At 45.4% G+C, this 22,084-nt stretch overlaps 1 protein-coding gene across 1 annotated transcript; it reads left to right on the top strand.

The window, feature by feature from the left end:
* Positions 1-1,440: 1,440 nt before the first annotated feature.
* Positions 1,441-15,327, top strand: TMEM114 (transmembrane protein 114). The gene is made up of 4 exons (XM_054270975.1): positions 1,441-1,624; positions 3,191-3,271; positions 12,013-12,150; positions 14,722-15,327. Exons 1-4 carry the CDS (start codon positions 1,441-1,443, stop codon positions 14,952-14,954), a joined length of 636 nt encoding a protein of 211 aa, XP_054126950.1. The 3' UTR covers positions 14,955-15,327.
* Positions 15,328-22,084: the final 6,757 nt, after the last annotated feature.

Here is a 22,084-nt window from a genome sequence, read left to right as displayed (position 1 = left end):
GAAAATGTTCCTTTTAACTGATCCTACTGCTGAAGCCCTACTGGCTCACTTCAGCTTGTTGCCATGGATGGGTAATGATGTCACACATTCTGCCCAGTGTCCATGCCAGAAAACAAATGAGAATGACTTTTTTAATTACTCAGAGTTACTTAGCAATTCCCTGGAAGGCCTGAAGTGAATTACAAGGAAAAAAACAAGATGCCCCGTTGACCCTACCTGCGCAGTATCTTTATGCCAGTGAAGAGAAACAGTAAAACACCAGAGTAAATCCTCTGTGGGTTTGAAAACACGGCTCTATTACTGAAATACACTTTGTTACTCAACAGATTTCAGCGGGCTGAGGATGAGCAGGAGGCTGGGTGAAGTGTGGCTTTAGGGCTCACGCATGAACACTTCAGTAGCTATAGTTTCTGCAGAGGGAGCTTGTGTCCTTCCCTCCATCGGTGACATTCTAACAGGGAAATGATCCCGAGCAGGGTACAGACATCACTGCACCAGCCAGTAAATGCCACTCTACTGCCTTCTCTCAGACCCCGTTTCAAATTAGGTTAGAACTGGCCTTTTGAGGTCGGCAGCTGGAAGGCACAGAACAAGAGGGAATCTCTTGTAAAATATACCAGGAAGGTTGCCAGAAACCAGGAACACAAACTGTGCTTCTGCTCCCCAAACCCCGACTCTGCTTCCTCCTCCCCTCGGAGACACGGAGGGGAATTTGGAATGCAGGAGCTTTCTCCCCTCCGAGGTGAGCCCATCCCGAGGCTGCCGGAGCTCATGGGGATGGGGATGCCCATGCCCGTGGTTTTGACGCTCAGTCCCTCTCCGTGAGCAGCGCTGGCTGCCCGATCGCTCGCTCCGCACAAACCTGCGGGGCTCGCCCGGGGCCGGGGCTGGCGGCCAGGGGGCGGCGGGGTCTGTGTGGGCCGGGCCGGCCCGGTCAGCTGCGGGTGCGCGGTCCATCCTCGGGGTGCTCGTTCTACCCCCAGAGTGCCCGTTCCGCCCGTGGGGTGCCCGTTCCTCCCGAGGGGTGCCCGTTCCGCTCTTGGGGTGCCCGTTCCTCCCGCGGGGTGCCCGTTCCGCCCGTGGGGTGCCCGTTCCTCCCTCGGGGTGCCCGTTCCGCCCGTGGGGTGCCCGGTCCGCTGCAAGGTGCCCGTTCCTCCCTCGGGGTGCCCGTTCCGCCCGCGGGGTGCCCGTTCCTCCCTCGGGGTGCCCGTTCCGCCCGCGGAGTGCCCGGTCCGCTGTCGGGGTGCCCGTTCCTCCCTCGGGGTGCCCGTTCCTCCCGCGAGTGCCCGTTCCGCCCGCGGGGTGTCCGCTCCCGGCACATATAACCATTATAATCCTACTATAATACCCCGCGGGGCGCGGAGCAGCCGGGGCGGGGCTCGGGGCGCGCTACCTGCGCGGCCGCGGGGCCGGGCGGGGCGCGGCGGCGGCGGCGGCACCATGAGGGTTAACTTGGGCGCGCTCTCCCTCTTCGTGGCCCTGGTGGGACTTTCGAGCTTCATCTTCCTCGTGGTGGCCATCGCCACCGACTTCTGGTACATCATCGATGCCTCCAAGCTGGAGGCGTCCCAGAACGGCACGGACGCGCTCAGCTCGCACTCGGGGCTCTGGCGGACCTGCCGCGGTGAGTGCGCGGGCAGCGGGACCGGGGCAGCGCAGCGCTCCGCATGCGGGATCGGCGTGCGGGATGCGGGGTCCGTCCGGCTGCGGGATCGGCGTGCGGGATGCGGGGTCCGTCCGGCTGCGGGATCGGCGTGCGGGGATGCGGGATCCGTCCTGTTGCGGATTCTGTGTGCGGGAGTGGGGGGTCTGTCCCCCTTTGGGCTCGGCGTGCACCCCGGTCCGTGCGGTTGCGGAGTCCGGCTGCGGGGATGCGGGATCAGTCCGGCTGAGGATCAGGCTGTGGGGAGGCAGCTGCAGGGGTCTCGGTTCGGGGTCCATCTGCGGGGGTCTGGCTGTGGGGATGCGGGGATGGGGATGCGGGATGGGGATGCGGGATGGGGAAGCAGGATGGGGATGCAGGATGGGGAAGCAGGATGGGGATGCAGGATGCGGGATGGGGAAGCAGGATGGGGATGCAGGATGCGGGATGGGGATGCAGGATGGGGATGCGGGATGGGGATGCGGGATGGGGAAGCAGGATGGGGAAGCAGGATGCGGGATGGGGATGCGGGATGCAGGATGGGGATGCGGGATGGGGATGCAGGATGTGGGATACGGGATGCAGGATGGGGATGCGGGATGGGGATGCGGGATGGGGATGCGGGATGGGGATGCAGGATGCGGGATGGGGATGCGGGATGCGGGATGGGGATGCAGGATGGGGATGCAGGATGGGGATGCAGGATGGGGATGTGGCGTCCGTCCGGCTGCAGGGTCCGGCCCGGGGCAGTGCCCGCTGCCGGCGGAGCTCCGGCTCTACCTGGTTCGAGGACGGGCGCTCCCAGGCCGTGCCCCGCACCCGCGGGCAGTGCCTCGTCAGTACCTCCCGTGTCACTTGCCCAAGGAGACATGGGGAGAGCGAATTTTCTGCTACTGTAACCTGATTTTACATTAACTTTTAATTCAAGCTAATCTAATAAACGTTAACCATTTAGAAGGAAGGAGATGTCTTTTCATTTGGCTCAGGAAATTAAGGGGCGAAAGTTCTGGGTTAAAGCCATTAAAATTATAAATAATAACACAACAATAAAAATATAAAGACAATCTAGTTTATTTACATAAACAATACAATTAATATAAATATAAGTATTATTACATATCATCCTGTAGAATTATTATAATCTTATAGATCAATAGATAGGATTTTCTCCATGTAGTTATTTTATTTGCTAGGCATTTAACTTTTGGTTTTGATTCCACTCTTAGAAGCCAGGAGCAAGTAATGTTTGCCATAGGCAAGAAAGGATGTTGCCAGAGGAGCAGGGAGAAGGAGCAGGTTGCAGGAATTCTCTCTCTGCTGTGCACTGAGCCCTGCTGCAATGAGCAGAGGTTTCCCTGTTGACTCCAGTGGTCAGGCCCCATGGGAGCAGCTGATGCTGCATGCTAAAACTCCTCTCATTTCCTTCCCCACCTAGGAGTGGCTGGGTTAGGAGCAGTAGTATTATAATGATTACATGTACATGCAAAAAACCAAATATATATATAGCAAACTGATGTATTAGTGTAATTTCCCCCGTTTTTCTACTAGTGAGGAGTGAATGTTACCCTTTGATAAACCCCTTCTGGCACGAGAATGCGAACATCACCGAGTCACACAGACAGCTTTTGTGTGAGTAGCTTTTATATTATTTTATATTTCCATCCAACCTTCCCTCCCTCCCTGACCACTTACAAGGACTCATTTGTGATTCAGAGGGGGAATTCACTGAGAAAGTGTTTTGACTCTGCTTCTGTACAATATCTGTCACTGTCTGTGGTCTTTAAGTGTGTTTACTGCTGAAATAACCTTCTATTTGGTGACAAGTTCAGCTAATTTCTTCCACAGGAGCTAAACCTCTGCCTGGAATGGCACAGGAAGGTACACAATTGCTAAAAATAAAAGGCAAAAAGTGTTCACAATCACCTCAAAGGAGTCTGATCACTGAAAATGCTTAAGAACACATTTAAATTAATCTTTAACACAGCTACTTTTCTAGCATTTCAGTGGGGTTCCTGGCACCAATGAAAGACTTAAGTATGGGAGAATTTAAGAAAATAAATCAATGACCAAAAGCAGTGTTCAAAGTCTTTGAAGAACATCGTGTTCAAAAACATTAGGCTTCTAATATATTTTCCTCTTTTTCTTTAGATTCATTTGTCAATGCCAGAATGTTTTCGAAAAGTCCAAACTGAGCATTTTCAAACACTTACAGGCATCTCCTAGAAGATGATTTACCATCTTTGCATCATGTATTTGGCACAATCCTTTCCTCACACACCCTTGTGTATGGGCTTGCTATTTACAATTATTTTATTTACTCACTCCCTGACTCTGCAGAATACATCCATTTGTATTTTGTTTCTTAAAATGGCACTCTTTCCCTCAAAACCAGCCATTCCCTGGGCTCCAGAGGGGCTTAAAGAGTTTTTAAATTTTAAGTTTCTTGGAGCAGCAGCTGCAGGTGCAGCACACAGAGGAGATGCTGGGGCTGTGTCACAGCTGGCCTGGAAGGTCAGAACCCAGTGAGCTCCTGAAGCAGCCAAACAAACACAGCAGCAGGGCCAGAACTTACAGCCCAGCATTCAAACACAGCAGCAGGGTCAGAACTTACAGCCCAGCATTCAAACACAGCAGCAGGGTCAGAACTTGCAGCCCAGCATGTCTCTCTGTGCTCTCAAATAGGAAGGGCCAATTTTTTAATCTTCCTTGCCCAAAGCAGAGGGCTGTAGCTGCTCAATGGCTCTGAAATCAGGGCAGTGATTGCTGGATCACTCGAGCCTGTGAGGGGTCAGCATTAACTGAGCCTCCCTGATCATGTTTTAAGTGTCAGCACCTCCACTGTTATGTTGGTCCAACATTTCAGGATGAAACCATTTGCTTTTCAAAAGCTGTGTGCGTATTTGCAAAAGGTTATTTTTCTCAGGTGAGAGATTGCAGCTCTTCAGTTAAATAGCAAAACAAACCCAAAAAGCAGTGCTCTTTTGGTTATAAAAATGATGTTGGCTTGGAAACAAAAGATGGCTCTTGGTGAGTCATGAAGTGTAAGAAAATAGTGGATATGAATAAAAATTGTATTAATGATGATGTTTACAGACTCTTTGGGGCCTTGGAGAATTTTTTTTCTCTCGCTTTCACATCAAGTACTATTTTTATGCTCCTGGAAAAACACTTCTGGACTGCAAAGACACTTGCATATTTTATTATAAACAGGCATAGTCTGCCTAAAAGTGATGAGAGAAGAAATCAAAGATACTTCAATTGAAAGAACCTGCTAGGTTTGATTGGAATGCCCTACTGAGTTAACTTTTTGATTTTTTTTGCTCATCTTCAATGCAGTTTCAGTGTGGTGAGGCTACAGACCCTCAGCAGTAGCAGCTGAATGTAGAAAGGACCACATCAGTGTTTCTTTTTTATAGGAAATACAGATATTTCTAAGTGACATTTAGATTCATCAGGGCCTGAGATAGTACCTTCTGCATCAGCTTTACTCTTCTCTCTTAAATGTTTCTGACTGTTGCCACTGAATCATATTCAGGCAGATCATGGCAAACCATCTTCATCTACAACACATTTTGACAAGAATTTTGGAGGGAAATCCTGTGATCATGGATTACAGTGTAGTTACAGCAGTTTCTTCATCAGCTCCAATATGTGGCAAACAAGCTAATTGCACAGCTTTAATTGGTTACTTCACAAAAAATACATTTTTCTCTCTGTGTGCCTGTGAAGGTGTCTGTGAGGCACAGTCACACGGGAATAATCTCATTCCATCTAGCTGTACACTCATATTTCTCACTGTTTGATTGGCACTGCATCTCATGAGCTCTGGCAACATCAAACCTGTTTCTTTCTGATTATTCCTAAACAGACTTTAAAGGACTGTCTCCTAAAGTAGGCACTTAAATCACACATTGGTCACATCCCTCACTCTCCAGAGTCGGAATGCTCTTCCTGGCATGAATGAACAAGACACAAGTGCAAAGAGGTTGGGGAAAGTCTGTGTGTGAGTGCAAAGAGCTGGGCCTAAGTGGGAACAGAAGTGCTGGCCACAGCCAGAAGACAAATCCTTCATTAGAGAATGAAAAGCCTCCATGGTCCCTTCCTCCACATTTCCAATATCTCCCCTATTCATCCCAGCAGATTCCTTTTAGGCTCATTGTGTACTTCAAATGAGCTCCTGGCAAATTAAAATAATTGGGTGCATGAGTTAAACCCCTGTGCTAGCAGCAATATTTCCCAGGCAATCAACCCAGGGCTGGCTGAACCTGTGGTGTATTTCCACATCACAGGAGTGCCCTTGAGCTGCTCCTCTGATGGATTGGACACAAACACTCTCTCCTTTTCATTGGCCTTCCCTTTCTTCTCTTACCAGCCCCCAGCTGAACATGCAGTGTATACCCTCCCTCCCCTCAAACACACAATGGATAAATATTTCCCTATTACAGATTACACCATGGCCTGATTATTTGTTTAAAACATCAGCCACTGCCTAAAGAAAAATACCACTTGACTGCCTACTACTAACTTTTCTGAAAGTTCTGCATTAATAAAATCCTTTTTCACTGGGGATGTGCACTTTCCTCTGGCCCAAACAGGAATAAGATGAAACTATCACTTTCTGTAATTTAGGCAGTTATCAGAGTGCCTTGGTCACTAGTAGGATTAAAGATAGCCCTCTGAAAATTCCCCTTAGAATTTAAATTTGTCAGCAAAGACACCTCTGTTATTTTGCCTTGCCATGTGTTCTCCTGTGCCAGCCATGGCAGACAAAGCAGCAAGAGCAACATTTTTCATGGAGGGTTGAATCCATCTCTCTCTAAATGACAAAATAAGGATGTCACTGATTCAAAGGCAGCTGCATCGAGCTGCATTTTCCAGTAGCAGAAATGTAACATCCAAAATCAGATCTAGATGCTGAGGATCACACACAGAGTAGAAGGAATGGCACTGCTTCACCAGCTGAAACCTCTTCGCCAAGAGTTTGAGCTTTCAAAAATAATTTCTTAAAAGAAAAGAAAAACCCAAACAAGAAACCTCAAGTTGTTACATTGGTGAAAAGTTGCTCTTAGACATTTTTGTCATATAAATATTTTCCATTTACCAAAGTATTTTTTTAAATAATAAATAAATGCCTGTACAGATTTAGCTGAGGGCAGCACCAGTGTAATCCTTGCAAAATGAAAAATATTGTAAATATTTCTATTCAGAACCAGAAAATTTATCTTGAATCTCAGCTTTGCACTGGAGCTGCTGCAGGGTCCCACCAGCACTGCAGAGCTGGGACTGCAGTTATAAAAAATAATGTGAGGGAACAGCTGTTCTTTCTTACTGTCTGTGTGACACACAAGCCATCTGCATTAGGCACCTACAAGGTAAGATTAAGCCTCTGGCAATCCTGATTTTTTATCAGAGATTTGAACAACATGGCCAGTGATTGATTTCCTTTTACAGGTCCATTTTTAGTGCTTTCCTTTATTCCTGACCCATCCAGAAATGAGTATTTAATGAATGTGGTTTCCACTCATATTGTTTTTCTGTTCTAAAACCAAGGCAGGAGCGTGCAGCTGCCCATGCACAACTGCCTAAAGTGTTCTCCCCAGAGTATTTTTTATTTTTTCTGTTTTGGACATGAATGTAACTGGAAGCATGAGGCTGCACTCAGGTTCGTGCTTCCTGCAGGGAAATGATCTTTGCAGCAGGGGCACCTCTGATGCCTCAGTTGTTTTAATGGAACAGCTGCCTTGGTTTCTTCCTCAACAAAATGGGTTTAATAGTAGAGATAAACTTGTCTGGATTTCCTCACAGCATGTGGACGCTGTAACAGTCATGCACCAGCTGCTTTCACACTTCACCCTGCTCCAGATTTACTGAGTTGCAGTTTATAATGTTGGAAAGAATGCTCTTTTCTTTGGACACTGTGGCTTTTTTTTTTCCTGACGGATTTACAGTTCTTTGCAAATTTTTTTTTTTTTTTGTTTTAAGCTACCAGAAGGAAACAGCTGGGGCTGGAGCAAGAGCCATTTCAGAGGCCAAGTGAAATGAGACCCAGATGATGCACACAGAAATTCTGGTTTAATTGGTATGGTAGGTGTGTACCTGTTTCTGAGCAACAGTGCACTGTTCCTTCAGAGAGGGGCCAGAGGACATCTGCTTCAGTACTTACTGCAGCTATTACAGTAAATATATACAGAAATCTGAGATAACTGCAGCTGAGGCCTAGCAGGTGACAAGTTCTGATGAATATTCTCATTTTCAGATTCACCGGTACGCCAGCAGCAGAATGTGAGCCATGGTGCATTGCTCATATCCATCATTCCACCCATTCCTGCTCCTGCAGGTTTTGTCAGTGCCACCTGCTCCAGCTCTAGCAGCATTTCATTTCTGCTGCCTGCAATTGGTCTTCCCGTTCAGCTCAGAGATTTTTTGAGAAAAGCAGGAAGCCAAAACATGTAACACACTGGCTAATCATCCTGGAGACCCCTAACTCTGTGAGCAATCCTCCTCCATCACCTTTTCTCTGTTGAACAGGAGGGAATCCTTCCTGCCCCTGTGGCCCAAGCCAAGAAGACTCACATTTAGCCACAGACAAGTTCTTTCAGTTGTTCATTGGTTTCCTAAGTTGTTTCCTTGCTTTTTTCCTAGCAAGCAGGTCAGACTTTCTGTGTTCACTTTTCATTCCTGGCTTTGCCAAGCCCTTCTGGAGCAGCCCCATTGTTTTTAGCAATTTCCATGAGTCTGTTTCAGCTGGAGGCTTTTGTCTTCCTAACTGGCTCTTTAGTTACTGCTGGGTAACACAAACAGGCCCTTAATTAAGCTCTTCTGAGCCACTGCCATTTGGAGTATTTCTGATGAGGTGATATTGTAGATTTCTAGGCACTATTTGCTATTATAAGCTGTGCAAACAAATCCAAAGTTAGTTTGAAGCAATTAAGCTGCAGGATGTTAACAGGAGATGATTAACAGAACTGCTGGGCTTGCACTTGGTCACTTCTGACCCTCTCAGTGTTTCTATTTCATTCCACAGATTTCCCTCACAAACAACTCCTCAACAACTGTGTTGGGTGGTAATTTAGAGATGCCTGCCAAATTCTCAGTTCTGGACACACACTGCAGATGTCATTCTTGCAGATATTTGGCCAGAGGTCTAGTAAAAGAGCCTTGGCTGGCTAATGTAAAACTTCAGTAACCATGATTAAGCAATTTGATTCTTTTTTGCTTCAAAAAAAGGGAGCATTTCTTAAAAGTTTATGAGTTTGTTTCGGTATTTCCAAGATTAAACCATTGGATCTTTCATGTTAGTCCCCTGGGCTAACAGGGGACTCAGGTGTTGAGAAACAGATGTGGGAAACTGAATTCTGTTTTACAAGAAAGTGCACATGCCTCTTCTTGTGCAAAATGCTTAGGGTGGGTTTTTTTCCCCAGTACTAGAGCAATTTCATCAATATGAAGACAGTTATATGTTTAATACATAATGCATCAAAGTGTATTTCAACAGAAACTAAAAAAGCACTAAAATGACTGCAAAATGAATGTTTTAACTTCTTTCACAGATGATTATTGAAGACAGAAACACAGTAAAGATATTTTAAGTCATTTTCTTCTATAAACTAATTCTGTTCCTCTAATCAAGGGATATAATGGCATAATATCATATGCCAGATGGCATGAATTCAGATTCCTGAGGGGTTTCCATGGCAGCATTTTAGAATAAGTTTCCCAGGCAGTTTCAGATTTCATAGTACAAATGAGTAGTAGATATTGAACTAGAACACTGGAGATTATAAAAGTACTATTTAAGCAAATAGAGTTCACTAAATATTTGATTTCTAAAAAGCTGCCAGTGATTAATGAGGAGTGTGATCCCAGCTGTGGGTAGGAAAAGTAAGGTTCTGTCACTCTGTCACAGTGAGGTTTGTGGGTTTCAGCTGAGCTATCCCTAAACCCTATATTTTCACTGGAGAGGGCACAAAAATCAGAGTTATTCTGATATTTCAACTGCCACAGATGATCAATGTAATCTAGGAAGCTCCCAAGGAAAAAGGTTTTTCTTTTCCTTTCCTTCACAAAGTTCCATTCAGAGTGTGTTTTCCTCACCCACATGTGTCCTGGCTCAGCTTGCAGCAGCTGGAATCACACCATGACAAGAAAAGTCAAAGAAATGGCAAATTAGTGCTGCTGTCCTGAGGTGGAGTTTGTCAGCAGGGGCTTGGGCTGGTGAGGGACATCACAAGGCAGAGAGCCAGCCATGAGCTTTTGGTTATTTTTGTTCTCTCTCAGTAAGGCCAGCTCTGAGGACAGACTTGCCCCACTCTTACATCCATACTTTCCAAATGTTAATTGCATCCTCCAAATGCTTTTTCACCTTTTACTGCAAAAGCTAAGGTGACACATGTCAGAATGGTGGGGAATAATAAAAAATGAGACCAAATAACCCTCAGCAAGCTCAGATGTGGCTGAAAAGCACACTCCTGTTGCTGCTGCCTCTCTGGAATGGGAGAACTGATTTGGATGCCCAATCTGTGTTCTGTCACACTGGGTCTCATCATATCCCCAACCACCTCTAGCCACAAGAAACTCCTGAGCTAAGTTCCATGGCTATTTCTCTATTTTTTAAGTTCCATGGCTATTTCGCTATTCTCCAAGTTCCATGGCTATTTTGCTATTCTCTAAGTTCCATGGCTATTTCTCTAAGTTCCATGGCTATTTCTCTATTTTTTACGTTCCATGGCTATTTTGCTATTCTCTAAGTTCCATGGCTATTTCTCATCTTGGAGTCCAGCTAAGGTTTGCAGGCAGTTTTGACATGCTGCTTTGTTCCCAGTGAGCTGAAGATTGATCTGGCTGTTAGCACTGAGAATTGTTTCAGATGTTGGTTGGCCAGGAACAGCAGCCATGGCCAGTTTTGCCGAAGGAAGGCCCAGGGATTGTCCTCAGCTTTAGAATCGGAGGGAAAATGCTCTCTTCAGTGCAGAATGTTGAATTTATGATTTCTGAGCATCAGCTGGTCCTGATGTCAGCATATGTGGCACTGAATATGAAAATATAATACCAGAAGCAGGAAAAAAAACCCCAAAATTGTCACCTCCCAAAACGACCTTTGTCATTTGCCACTTTTTTTTTGTTTTTGTTTTTTTGTTAGCATGTTCTGTGCTACACAAAACAATGTCTGGAAGGCACATTCTACTCAAGTACAAACATCAGCAGTGTCTGCCTTGATGCCATGCAGACCCTTCCTAACCTTCCAGGCTTCTGGAACTGAACAGACACATGCACACAATTGTGTCTGATCTTTGTAAAGCTGCTGTAGAGGATGAGCTGGATCCTTAGCCAGGGGCAGATGCAGCAGCTCCAATTCCATGGGCAGTCACAGTGACTTGAAAAAATTGACCATTTGATCACACACCAACTGTGAGCTCTTAAGTGATTCCTTTTCCTAAGCTCATGGTGTATTGTTCCTCTGAAACTAAATGAGACAATGAAGTCTAGACCTCTTCAGAATATGGATTTTACATTTTCTTTTCCCAGATACTCTGCACTTTACTCTCAGATACTCTGCACTTTACCAACAAATGATACTGGAATTACTTTTTTTTTTGGTTATTATGCTAAACAAAGGTTGGGTTGAATGTTGTGGATAGATTACATCAGAGGGAACAGTGACACAATAATGGTTTATGATGGAAAAAACCAGGGTGATATGAAAAAATACATAGCAACCCTCTGTTTACACAGCTATTAAAATGTTATAGGGATCAAGAAAGACTAATGTAGAACATTTAGCATGGGAGGAAGCAAGCAGGATAGGTTAATGCACTTAGTGAAGCTGCTGCAGAAAACTGACAGAATCAGAGCTGGATGGGAAAATTTCCCTCTAGCTGATGGTCAGCTGCAACAAAGGAAAAGGTCAACAATCTGCTATGTGAGTGCAGCAGAGGACACATGACAGGAGAGAAAGCTTCAATCAAAGCATGGCTGGATCCCACCTCCCACACAGAACAGTGTTTTTCACATGACAGGGCTGCTTTCCATTAGGGTTGCCAGTGCCTACCTGGGTGCATCACCTGATATCAGCTGGCTCAAGAGCTGAGGACAGTTTGATTGCTCATATGTGTCTGTGTAGACAAATCCTCTGTATCTGTGGTCTCTGTTTGAAGCACAGGCTGTGACTGTGTGAGGGTTTGTTCTGCCTGTCACCTTTCCCTCCATACCATATGTTGTACTGCTGATTTACACTGAAAACCCAAGGCCTTGTCCAATTTTTGTTTGTGCAGCACAGAATGAGGCTTTGATCCTGCACTTAATGATTATTGGTGCACCCACTGACACCACAATAAAATATTACAATATTAACATTCTTCATTTTTCTCCAGACATGCACGGAACATTTGTCATCCTGATGCCCCTCAGCCTGATACTGATGATTTTTGGAGGAATGACTGGATTCATCAGTATTCTTGCCAGGGCCTACCTGCTGCTCCTAATGACTGGACTGCTTTTCCTTTTTGGAGGTACTAAATCCAACTCCTGGCCTAACTCTTTTAGATAACAAGAGGTTGCATCTGGGAAACATCACTTTGTTTCCCAGGGAATGAAAGCAAGAATTTGCTTTCAGAATAATGCTGGTGGTCATTCCCCTGGTGTCTGCTGGGGTCCTGGCTCTGGAATGGAGCTACAGAGTAAAGGCAAATATCCCTCCTTGGGGAGCGAGTCACCCTTTGAACAATCCATGTGTGCTGTGCCCGTTAACACCGAAGGTTCAATAATTTCTCAGCATGGGGCACAAATCCTTTACAGGCAGGCTAATGGGGTGATGGAAAAGTCACTGTGGAATTACCAAATCTTAGGGCTGCACAGATTTTGCAGCTGTTAAGAAAACTGATGTTTTTAAAAAGGCATTTGCATTGAGCTCCTGAAAAGAGACATTTTAGGCATTCCTGGCTTAGCCTCACTGCTAGTTTTGATCTAGAGTGGTGTCCCCAAACTGTGGGTCACAAAAGGAAACCCCCAGAAGTTATTTTAGTTTGAGTGTAACATTTCAATTTGAAGCTACTAAAATGCTTTTACGCTTCTTTTTATTTTTTTTTCTCCTGCTGTATCCAAACCCACTGTGTTTTAGAAAGCAATTTATGAATTAAAAAACCTAAAAACATTCTGTCAAAGTAGGAAAGCTGTGTTTAAATCTGCATTTTTTGTTCCAAGCAGATTTTCAGTGCTGTTTCATAATGTAACTTAAACCAGCGATTTTTCCCAACAGAAAAGGGGATCCTCAGAATTGGCTCTCATCAATTGCTCATACAGTCTTATTTTTAAGAAGAAAATGCTAAGAGATTGCTGGAAGCAAATGCTGCTGTCTCAAAGCCTTGACTGAGCTTTTTAGTCTGAAATGCTCTAACACAGACCAACCATGCCCCATTGTGATTGTCTCCCAAAAAGAAAAGCAAGTTCTAATTTGAGAGCAGCAGAAAGCTGTATTCACTGAAAAGGCTGGTGGAAAACTGCTCCAGATAGATATTCAGTGCAAGATGAAAGGCTGTGAAGTGCCAAGCATGATTATCCCCCTGGGGAGTGGAGCAGGGCCTTTCTGAGCTGTTTGGGCTGCAAACAGGGAAAGGAAACACAGAGAGAGGCAGTGCCAGGAGAGGGTGCCTGAGGAGGAGATTCTGCTACAGGGTCCCAGGAGAACATGGACAGACTCTGGGGTGGCCTCTGGCTGGGACCAGCCCCCCATCCTGCTCTGCCTGGATGCACAGAACAGTTTTGTAGGACACTCAAATTCACAAATTTGAGGGCTAGTTAGGCAGTTCTGTCTCAGCAGAAAGAGATATTTGGAGATTCCATTCCCAAAATGTGGGGTTTTTTAAACCCTCAGAACTGATATGTTCCACATGTCAGGGCATCCTATAGGCTTCCCTTTTTTTGTTTCTTTTTTTTTCCCCAAGGGAATTTGCACAGAATTCAGTGCACCTTGTTGAAAATGTCAACAAATCAGTCTTTTCCATTTCTGCTGACAAAAGATATGAAGCAATTTTTTCCCTCTCATTGGAGAGAACTAGAATAAGGTACAGGAAGCACATGATGGTTAAAATCAGGAATATGAGTATGAATTTGGACTGATGGATAACTCAACACTCTTCTGTCTGGGCTTGCCTCTAATCAAACATATATTTCTAGCAAAAAGGCAGCTCATCAGGACTTACTGTAATTTTATAGCCAAATTTTCTCTCTTGAATCAAATCCACTATTTTGTCCTGAAAGTGTTTCAGTATTTACTTTCCCTGGGCTGCAGTCCTTTTATCCAGGGCCTTGTTACTGCCTCTTCTCTGCTGCTGATCCAGCAAAGTGTGATTTCCATCAGAACCTGTCCTTTGGCTGACAGGGATGCCAGGCTCAGGATGCAGTGTGTACCTGTTCCAGATGTGCCATTCCCTACATTTGCCACCTTTTGAACAGTCTTTTCATTCTGAAAACATCTGGCTCCTTGTTTGAGTACCCTTATTAATATATCTTTAGTCTGTCCCAGAGATGTTTTTGACTCAGGTGTTTGGCAGTGATGGGTAGTCATGGAAACACAACACTTGGTGGGAGGTGATAGTGGAGACCAACAAATTTACATTAAACATTCAAAACTGACAATAGTCAGGGAACAGCCTCAATTCAGTGACCTGAAATACATGAATCTGGGTCTCTGTGGGCTTTCTTGCACACAGGGAGACAACAGTCCATGGTGCTCAGCAGTGAGGAATCAGCAACATTACAATCCAGTTCTGAAAGCAGAGCTGCACATGCATTAGATATCTGTAAAATACATGTTTATTGAGGGAGGCTTGCTGCCAGATGCTGTGGTTCAGTCTTTAACAGTGAGAACACATATTTCTCTGTGGACACAGATAACCCTGCCTTTACTTCCCTCTCGCCCTCATTGCCCAAGAAACCAACCTCAGCTAGATTTCAAAGATAATCTGTAAATCTGGCCTGGCTAGAATAGGAAGGAATGGCAAAGAGGCCCCAGGACATATCCAATTGATTGTTTTTAATTTCCTCAGTGGCTGCTAAGTAGCTGAACATGTTTCTTCTTTCAGCTCTCGTTACCCTGACAGGGATCAGTGTCTATATTGCATACTCAGCTGCTGCCTTCCAGGAAGCTGTTTGCCTGCTGAGGAGCAAGGATCTCCTGGTGGAAATCGACATCAGGTTTGGCTGGTCCCTGGCTCTGGTCTGGATCTCCTTTGTGGCAGAAGTGCTCACTGGGGCCGTGTTCCTGCTGGCAGCAAGAGTGGTGGGTCTGAAACGGCAGCGGGAGCAGGCTCTGTGAGCAGCAGGTGCCTTTGCAGCCACAGAGCCCTGCAGAGCCTGAAAACTCGGATTATTTGGTCCATCTGGTCACCAGGGGCAATAAGAGCTCAAGGCTGAGCGTCTTGTCAGCTGCTGTAAGCCTTTTTCCTCACGGGTGGCTGTAAAACACAAAGACTCTGGTAAATCAGTAAAACATTCCAGGTGTTGTCAATTAGGAAACCCTTGTGTCCTTAGAAGAGAGCGCATTGCAGTGTTTGTATTTCTGGAATAATTTCAACTGGCAGCTCATCAGACATCTCCATTTGTTGCTTAGAACAAGGCAGATCTCTTGCTTTCCTTTCTCCTTTCTGCTGTCTCAGCAGAGTGACCTTGCAGGCCAGATTTTGGTTTCTCCTGAGAGCTCTTAGAAGGATGGGGACCTCTTGGAGTGAGTGCAGAGGAGGCCATGGAGATTCTGAGAGGACTCAGCCCCTCTGCTCTGGAGATGGACTGAGAGAGCTGGGGCTGCTCAGCCTGGAGAAGAAAAGGCTCTGGGGAGACCTTAAAGCCCCTCCCAACACCTAAAGGGGCTCCAGGAGAGCTGGAAAGGGACTTTGGGCAGGGGCCAGGTGGTTGGAACAAGATGATATTTCTCATCCTTTCCAGCCCAAACCATTCCAGGATCCTCCAAACCAGCAGATGGTAGTGCCTGTGATGCTGAAGTTCTCCAGAGCAGTGCAGTGGTGAGTGCACTGCAAGAGAGAGATACAGCTGTTTTCCAGATGTTCTAACTAACTGCTGGGGACAGCCCCAATCTCTCAATGATCAGCCTACATGCTTCTCTCCTTCAGCTTTTTCAGCTCTGCAGTGCAGGAGATGTATCTGATGTATTTTCCAGTTTTTACTTTGCAGTTTTGATGATGCTTCTTTTTCATGAAGCTTGTGCACGTGCTTTATGCTAGAATGCTTATCTTGTGCTGAAACTGCTGAGTAAACTGAACATGCAGGACACATGAATTCCATTTTGGGTGCCAAGCAATCCAGTTTTTCCTCTTCAGTGCCCACTGAAGTTACTGAAGGAATTTCCCCCTGACTGCTGTGCTGAACAGAGGCTTGAATGCGATAACAGCTCCACCACATTTCTGTTGGATCACGCATTTCTGGAGGCCCTCAGCACTGTGCAGCTCAGGACTGTGACTCAGGAGCTGCCAGGCACCCTCTGTCCCTGGGCAAGTCCCTTGTACATTCTCCAGCAGCACAAAGGGCATCATTCACCTACCTCTGTTAAACACCAGAACAATTTTATCAGTGTGTCCTGTGTTTAAGATTGCACATTCACTCTGACCAAGCTCAGCTCTAATCTTAGTCCCAAAGTACCATTTCTTTTATGAAAAAATAATGGCAGGGAGCTTCTGAGAGCTGACAGACTTTGGAGATAGAAGGGAGCATTTTAATGCCATGTTGTGAATGGAGAACTGAGCCAGGAAACTTGTCCAAGGTCACATGAAACCAGAGTTTCTGAATCTTGGGCTGAGACCTTACTTGTCAGATCTTGCTTGTTATTAGCATTAAATCAGGCTCAAAATCCTCAATAGACTGAGCAGTAGAAATTCTGTGACTAACTAGTACAATTTTGTAATCTTAGCTGCTCCCACATTGGTTTCAGGTATTTTCCACGTTGCCTTATGTTGGGACCATGTAACTGAGTCATTTTACAAGTTAAAGCATACCAAATCAGCTCTATAAGAAGTGTAAGAAAAAAAATCCTTTGTAGTCAAAATTCCATGTGCTTAAGTGAAATATGTAAAATATAATTCTCTGTTTTGGTGCTGGTGAAACTATTTATAATGCAATTTGTATGATGTTACTCAGACATTACTGCAAGCTGTAACAGTAAAATATCATCTGAGTTATTTTTTGAATATTTATTACAGATGTTATTTTAAAGTGGTTTTGAGTGTTGTAAAATTAAATAAAATGACATCTCAGAGTGGGAATTATTTGCTGAGACGTGAAAGAACTAAGATATTTATTTTTCTTTACCTTTTTCTGCAGATTTATTCTACTGTTTTTATAATGCTTTTGAAGTTCCTGTGTCAGATGTGGTAGGTATTTAAAAGACATTTACACAGCTACAGTATAAAATACTCAAGTGATCAAATCTAATTAGCAAGCCAATGAATCTCTTATTGAATTAGAGCAATTCTCATTTCCATGCCTCTCCTAAATTTTTCATTCTGGCTTCCTGCAATATCTGGCACAATGCTAATAAAGAGTATCTTCTGCTCCTGAACGTTTGCATAACCCCTGAATTTCTCTGAAATTCCTTCTGAACACAAAGAACAAAAGATGGTTTGGAATAGTCAAATTAGCATTGAACATTTTGAAAAATTATACTGGGAAGAGGAAGCATTCTAGAAAGGACTTTATGTAATTTGAAAGAAATGACCTTATCAGGTTCTTCCTCTTGCTTAAATTAATGTTTATTTAATACCATGTCCTTTGCTGTGTTTTCCCCAAAATACTTTACTGAGATGAGGACAGAGGCTGCTCCCATTGCTCTGTGGTGAATTGCAAACTCATTGGTAATTTGCCACATCAAAAGTGAAGAAAAACAGATGTGCAGAGCAGAGCAGCACTGTCAGAGTGCCCACAGCTCCTGCCCCGCACCAGGCACTCCTTCCACTTCTTGAGGGGTGGCAGAGAGGTACAGGGGAGGACAGAAAAATCCTTGAATGTGAAAAATGTGGAAATATGCAGGATGTTTAGAGGCCATGCTGATGAATGACACCACAAGGATTCAGTGTGTGTCTGTGCTGTCCCCACAGAGCATCTCTGTGTCCCCACCTCTGATGGCCTGGGGACAGCACTGCTTTGGGCTCAGCTGCAGCCAAAGGAGCCCCAGGGATTTGTTATCCACAGCCAATAGCTCCTGTGGGGATGGCAGGGGCCTGTCACAGTCACGCCCTCCTCAGCTGGACAGGGCACACAAAATCTGCTGAGTTTGGGACAAGAAAAGGGCAGGGAGAGGTCACTTGCCAATTACTGTCATGGGCAAAACAGACTCAGCTTGAGGAAATTAGTTTAATTTATTAGCAGTCAGGGTAGGAGAATGAGAAATAAGCTCAAATCTTAAAAACACCTTCTACTCACCCCTCCCTTCTTTCCAGGCTTAACTTTACACAATTCCCTGCCTCCTACCCCCTGAATGGCAGAGTGGGACAAAGAATGGAGGTACAGTCTGCTCACCACACATTGCTTGTGAAGCATTTTCCTCCTCAGGGAGTGGACTCCTCACACTCTGCCCTGCTCCAGCATGGGGGCCCTCCCAAAGGGTCTTCCATGAACTCCTCCAATGTTCTTCCCCTGGGCTGCAGTTCTTCAGAAACGGATCCAGGGTGGGGCCCTTCCAGAGGCTGCAGTCCTTCAGGAACACCCTGCTCCAGCTGGGTCACAAACCCTGCCAGGACCCTGCTCCAGCCTGGGCTCCTCTCTCTGTGGGTGCTGCCAGGACCTGCTCCAGCCTGGGCTCCTCTCTCTGTGGGTGCTGCCAGGACCCTGCTCCAGCCTGGGCTCCTCTCTCTGTGGGTGCTGCCAGGACCTGCTCCAGCAGGGGCTGCCCAGGAGATCCCAGCCCCTCTGGCCATGCCCCCTCTCCAGTGTGGGCTCCTCCACAGCTCCTGGTGCATCTCTGCATCCCAGAGCTGCTCCCTGGGCACAGCCAGGGAATCCCAGCTCTGTCCTGAGCCCCTCAGGGCAGGGAATCTGCCCCTGAGCCCCTCCTGCCCTGCCCTGGGCTCTGCAGAGCTGCTCCTGTGCAATCCCAGCTCTGTCCCTGGGCCCCTCCTGCCCTGCCCTGGGCTCTGCAGAGCTGCTCCTCCCTCAGCTCTCACTCCTCTCTCAGCTGCAATTTGTCCTTGCACAGCTGTTTTTCCCCCATCCCAAATCTGCCACCCCAGAGGTGCTGCCCTGCCCTGCCCTGCCCAGTGGTGGCTCCGTCCTGGAGCTGCTGGCCTTGGCTCTTTTTTCAAATGAAATTCAATGGTCTCAACTATTTAAAGTGGAAAAAACAAAACCTAAAGGAATCTGAGCCTGCTTTATAAATAAAGATATCCTTTTCTCTGGTTCCTTTTGTAAATTCCTTGCAGTGAAGCAGTGCCTAGCCAAGTTAGCCAAGATATATCAATAAAAAACCCCCATGTCCCCATGCCTCCTGTCATTTCCATATTAACAGACTTAATTGCCAGAATGGAAAATATTAGAATAAATGCTCTGTGTTAGAGAGGCAAACTCTCCCCAGAGTTGATAACCATGCTCAGAGAGATTCCCTGCTGCTTCTAAGTGGGCACAGCTGTTAGCACAGTAATTATGAGCATGCAGGAATTTGGCCAGGTGTTCTTAAATGCCAGGTAAAACTACTTTGAAGGCCAGGTTCTGCCCAGAGTTTGAGCTATCCCTGGCTTAGGTCATGGGTCTTTAATTACTGGATTGCCATTCTAGTTAAATTGCAAAAATTACACTTTTTCTTGTTACTAAAGCATTGTAATGCTGTTTTACTGCAGTAGCTTCCTGTGCTTTACACATCAGCTCTAACCCTACTGAAGCCCTCAAACTTTGCCCTCCCTTTATGGCAGTGTTTGCAGCAGCCCTGTCCCTGTCATGGCCAAGTTTGGATGCTCTCAGTTTATCCTGAGATAAACTGAGAGCATCCAAATTGAGGGGTCAATCCCATTTTGTACCGGCACTAATCACCGTGGATGCTCTCAGCTGAGACACTCCATGAAAAAATAAAAAACCTTTTCTTTTTGGAGAGGTTTGCACAGAAGCAGTGGTCTGTGCTGACATCTCATGGCTGCTCTGAGAACTTGGCTCTGTTTGGGAACAACCCGTTCATTCCTGTGCCTGCAGCACTTGCAGGACAGCCAGACAAGCCCTGGCTTGGGGAAAGGCTTCAAGATCTTAAAGGTCTTCTCCAGCCTATTCTGTGATTCTGTGCTAATTTTTGTATGGTTGGAAGAGCAGGGGAAGCTGTCATGCTCACTACAGCCTTGCTCCTGGATTAAAGTTGCTCGTTGGCATCTGGAGTTAAAAATGTCAGGTGTTGGGAAATGTGCTGATCATCTTTTAAAAACAAAATAAACACAAAACGTTCTTAAAGGTTTTTATGCTGCTGTTCTTAGGAGATATAGCCGTGCCAATGATGGTTATGTTTTGATTTAGGTCAACCAGCACAGTTTTTTTAATACACTTGTGGCATAAATGTTGAAATTAACAGCTGAAGCTAATCAAATTGAATATCTGAAGCTGCAAACAATAATAATAAAAAAAAGTAGCTTTATATCATGGCTTATTTCCATGATATGACAGACTGTCTAAGAACTGAACAATTGAACCTGACTTCAGGATTGGTTCAGACAATCTAAGAGAAGTTCTGGATGAAACAAGGTGCGACATTTTATTGTGGCTCTTAATTTTTAACCTCTCTCCATAATTATCTTTTTAAGAAAGTCAGGAAGCTGTGCTCCCAGTATGACTGAATTTTGACTGAATAAACTCCCAAAATTACTGAATTTTGAAACTATGCAACAACTGTCAAAGCAGGAGAGACCAAATCTAGCCTCTCACATTTATGAGATTCAGTCTTCCTTTCCAAGTAACTGTGGCAGCATTATCCACGCCAGAGCTATGAATAAATCTCTGCACTGTCTCTTCAGACACAGCTGGAATTCTCCCAAGCCCAATGACCAATACAACATCTCCTGAAAAAAAAAATTCTTAGCTGTGATGCAGCCTTGACTTGCTAGATTTACATGCTGGATGAGGAGTATTTGGGGGTAATTCCTTCATCCCTGGACTGTGGTCCCAGGCAGATGAACAGCAGCTGGTTTGGATCTGCAGGATTAGAGGGAAAGGAGGAGAGGAGCTGTGCCATACCCCACTGTAACTGCAGTGGGACTGGCACTGAAATCTCTTGCTCTGTGTGACCAAGTTTCTCAGCCTACTGGTGAAGGAAAGCCATCCTTGTGATCTTACAGGAACCCTTCATGTTCCATCAACATTGAGGACCAGGCACTGAAGATAGCGCTTGTAAAACTGCCAGAGAGAAAGGGATATGAGGCTTTAGGAGGGCAAGCTTCCATCAGCTAATGAGTTACTGCTTCTCAGCCAAGCTGTCACAATCAAATGCATTTATGCTCCCAAGCCACCTCCCATCACTCTTGGATGTTGAAATGCATTAATTCAGCACAGCATCTCTCAGCCTGGTCCTGTTCACACAATGGTTTAAGCTATTGGGTTAATATTTCATTTGGAGCAGACCAGAGATGATGAGCAGTGATGTATCAAAAAGTAGCACTTTGGTGGTAATCTGCTTGTTTGCCTCATTTCAAAGACAGCTGAAAGACACCTTGGTTGGGGTTGAAGGCATGGGAGGCAGCTCCCTGAAGAGCTTTTGGCTCATAATGTTGCCATTTTCATTTTTGCCAAGGACAAAGCCAACACTTGTCATGGAAGGCTGGGATCCTCTCAGTGTAATGCTCCCTAGGTGTGGAGAGGAATCTCTGTGCCAAGAGCTGAAGAGCATTTGCTAATGGCTTGTGCTTCTGGACAACACATCTGGCTGCTGGTGGGGCCAACATATTTCTCCATCCAACCTGGTCCCCTCAAATATTTATAAGCTAATGTTCTCTGTAATGCTTGTAGCATACAGAGAGGCTGAACCAAATTGCACTGTGGAGGAGTCTCTATTTTCACAGCCTTTTGGAACTGACTGCATCAGTGCTGTGAAAATCCTTTGGCATCATAAACCTTTTATTGCCACAGTTCCCACTTGAGTAGTATCAAACAGTGAAACATTTAATTATGCAAAAAAATCCCACCAAAGAGCCAAACAAAAACACCCACCATAAAAAAGAATTTTATATCTGTCAAGCAACATCCGTAGATGGAACAAAGTTTTTAGGACTTGCAATAAAAAGTCTTTTGAGTGGATAAAAAGTCTTTTGAATTGTCTGTCTTTCTGTTTTTATGAACAGTAACTTCCAGGCCTGGCACTTGGCAGCTGTATCTCCTTATCTGTGGCAAAATTCATGGATAACAAGACCTTTATTAGTTCCAAGGCACTTCTGACAAAAGGGAGAAGTTCTACATAAGTGAACCTGTCAGTGGAAG

This window comes from Melozone crissalis, unplaced genomic scaffold (assembly GCF_028551555.1).
Source record: "Melozone crissalis strain CALT ecotype California unplaced genomic scaffold, PUWL_Pcris_2 ptg000012l_1, whole genome shotgun sequence".
Taxonomy (NCBI): domain Eukaryota; kingdom Metazoa; phylum Chordata; class Aves; order Passeriformes; family Passerellidae; genus Melozone; species Melozone crissalis.
The sequence above is the reverse complement of the archived record's forward strand: the minus strand, read 5'-3'. Positions and strand labels throughout refer to the sequence as shown.

Excerpts from the sequence above, each read along its gene's own strand:
- TMEM114 (XM_054270975.1), top strand. The coding sequence starts at position 1,441 with ATGAGGGTTAACTTGGGCGCGCTCTCCCTCTTCGTGGCCCTGGTGGGA. Across the intron at positions 3,272-12,012 it reads GTCACACAGACAGCTTTTGT|ACATGCACGGAACATTTGTC; the intron begins GTGAGTAGCTTT and ends ATTTTTCTCCAG. Across the intron at positions 12,151-14,721 it reads ACTGCTTTTCCTTTTTGGAG|CTCTCGTTACCCTGACAGGG; the intron begins GTACTAAATCCA and ends TTCTTCTTTCAG.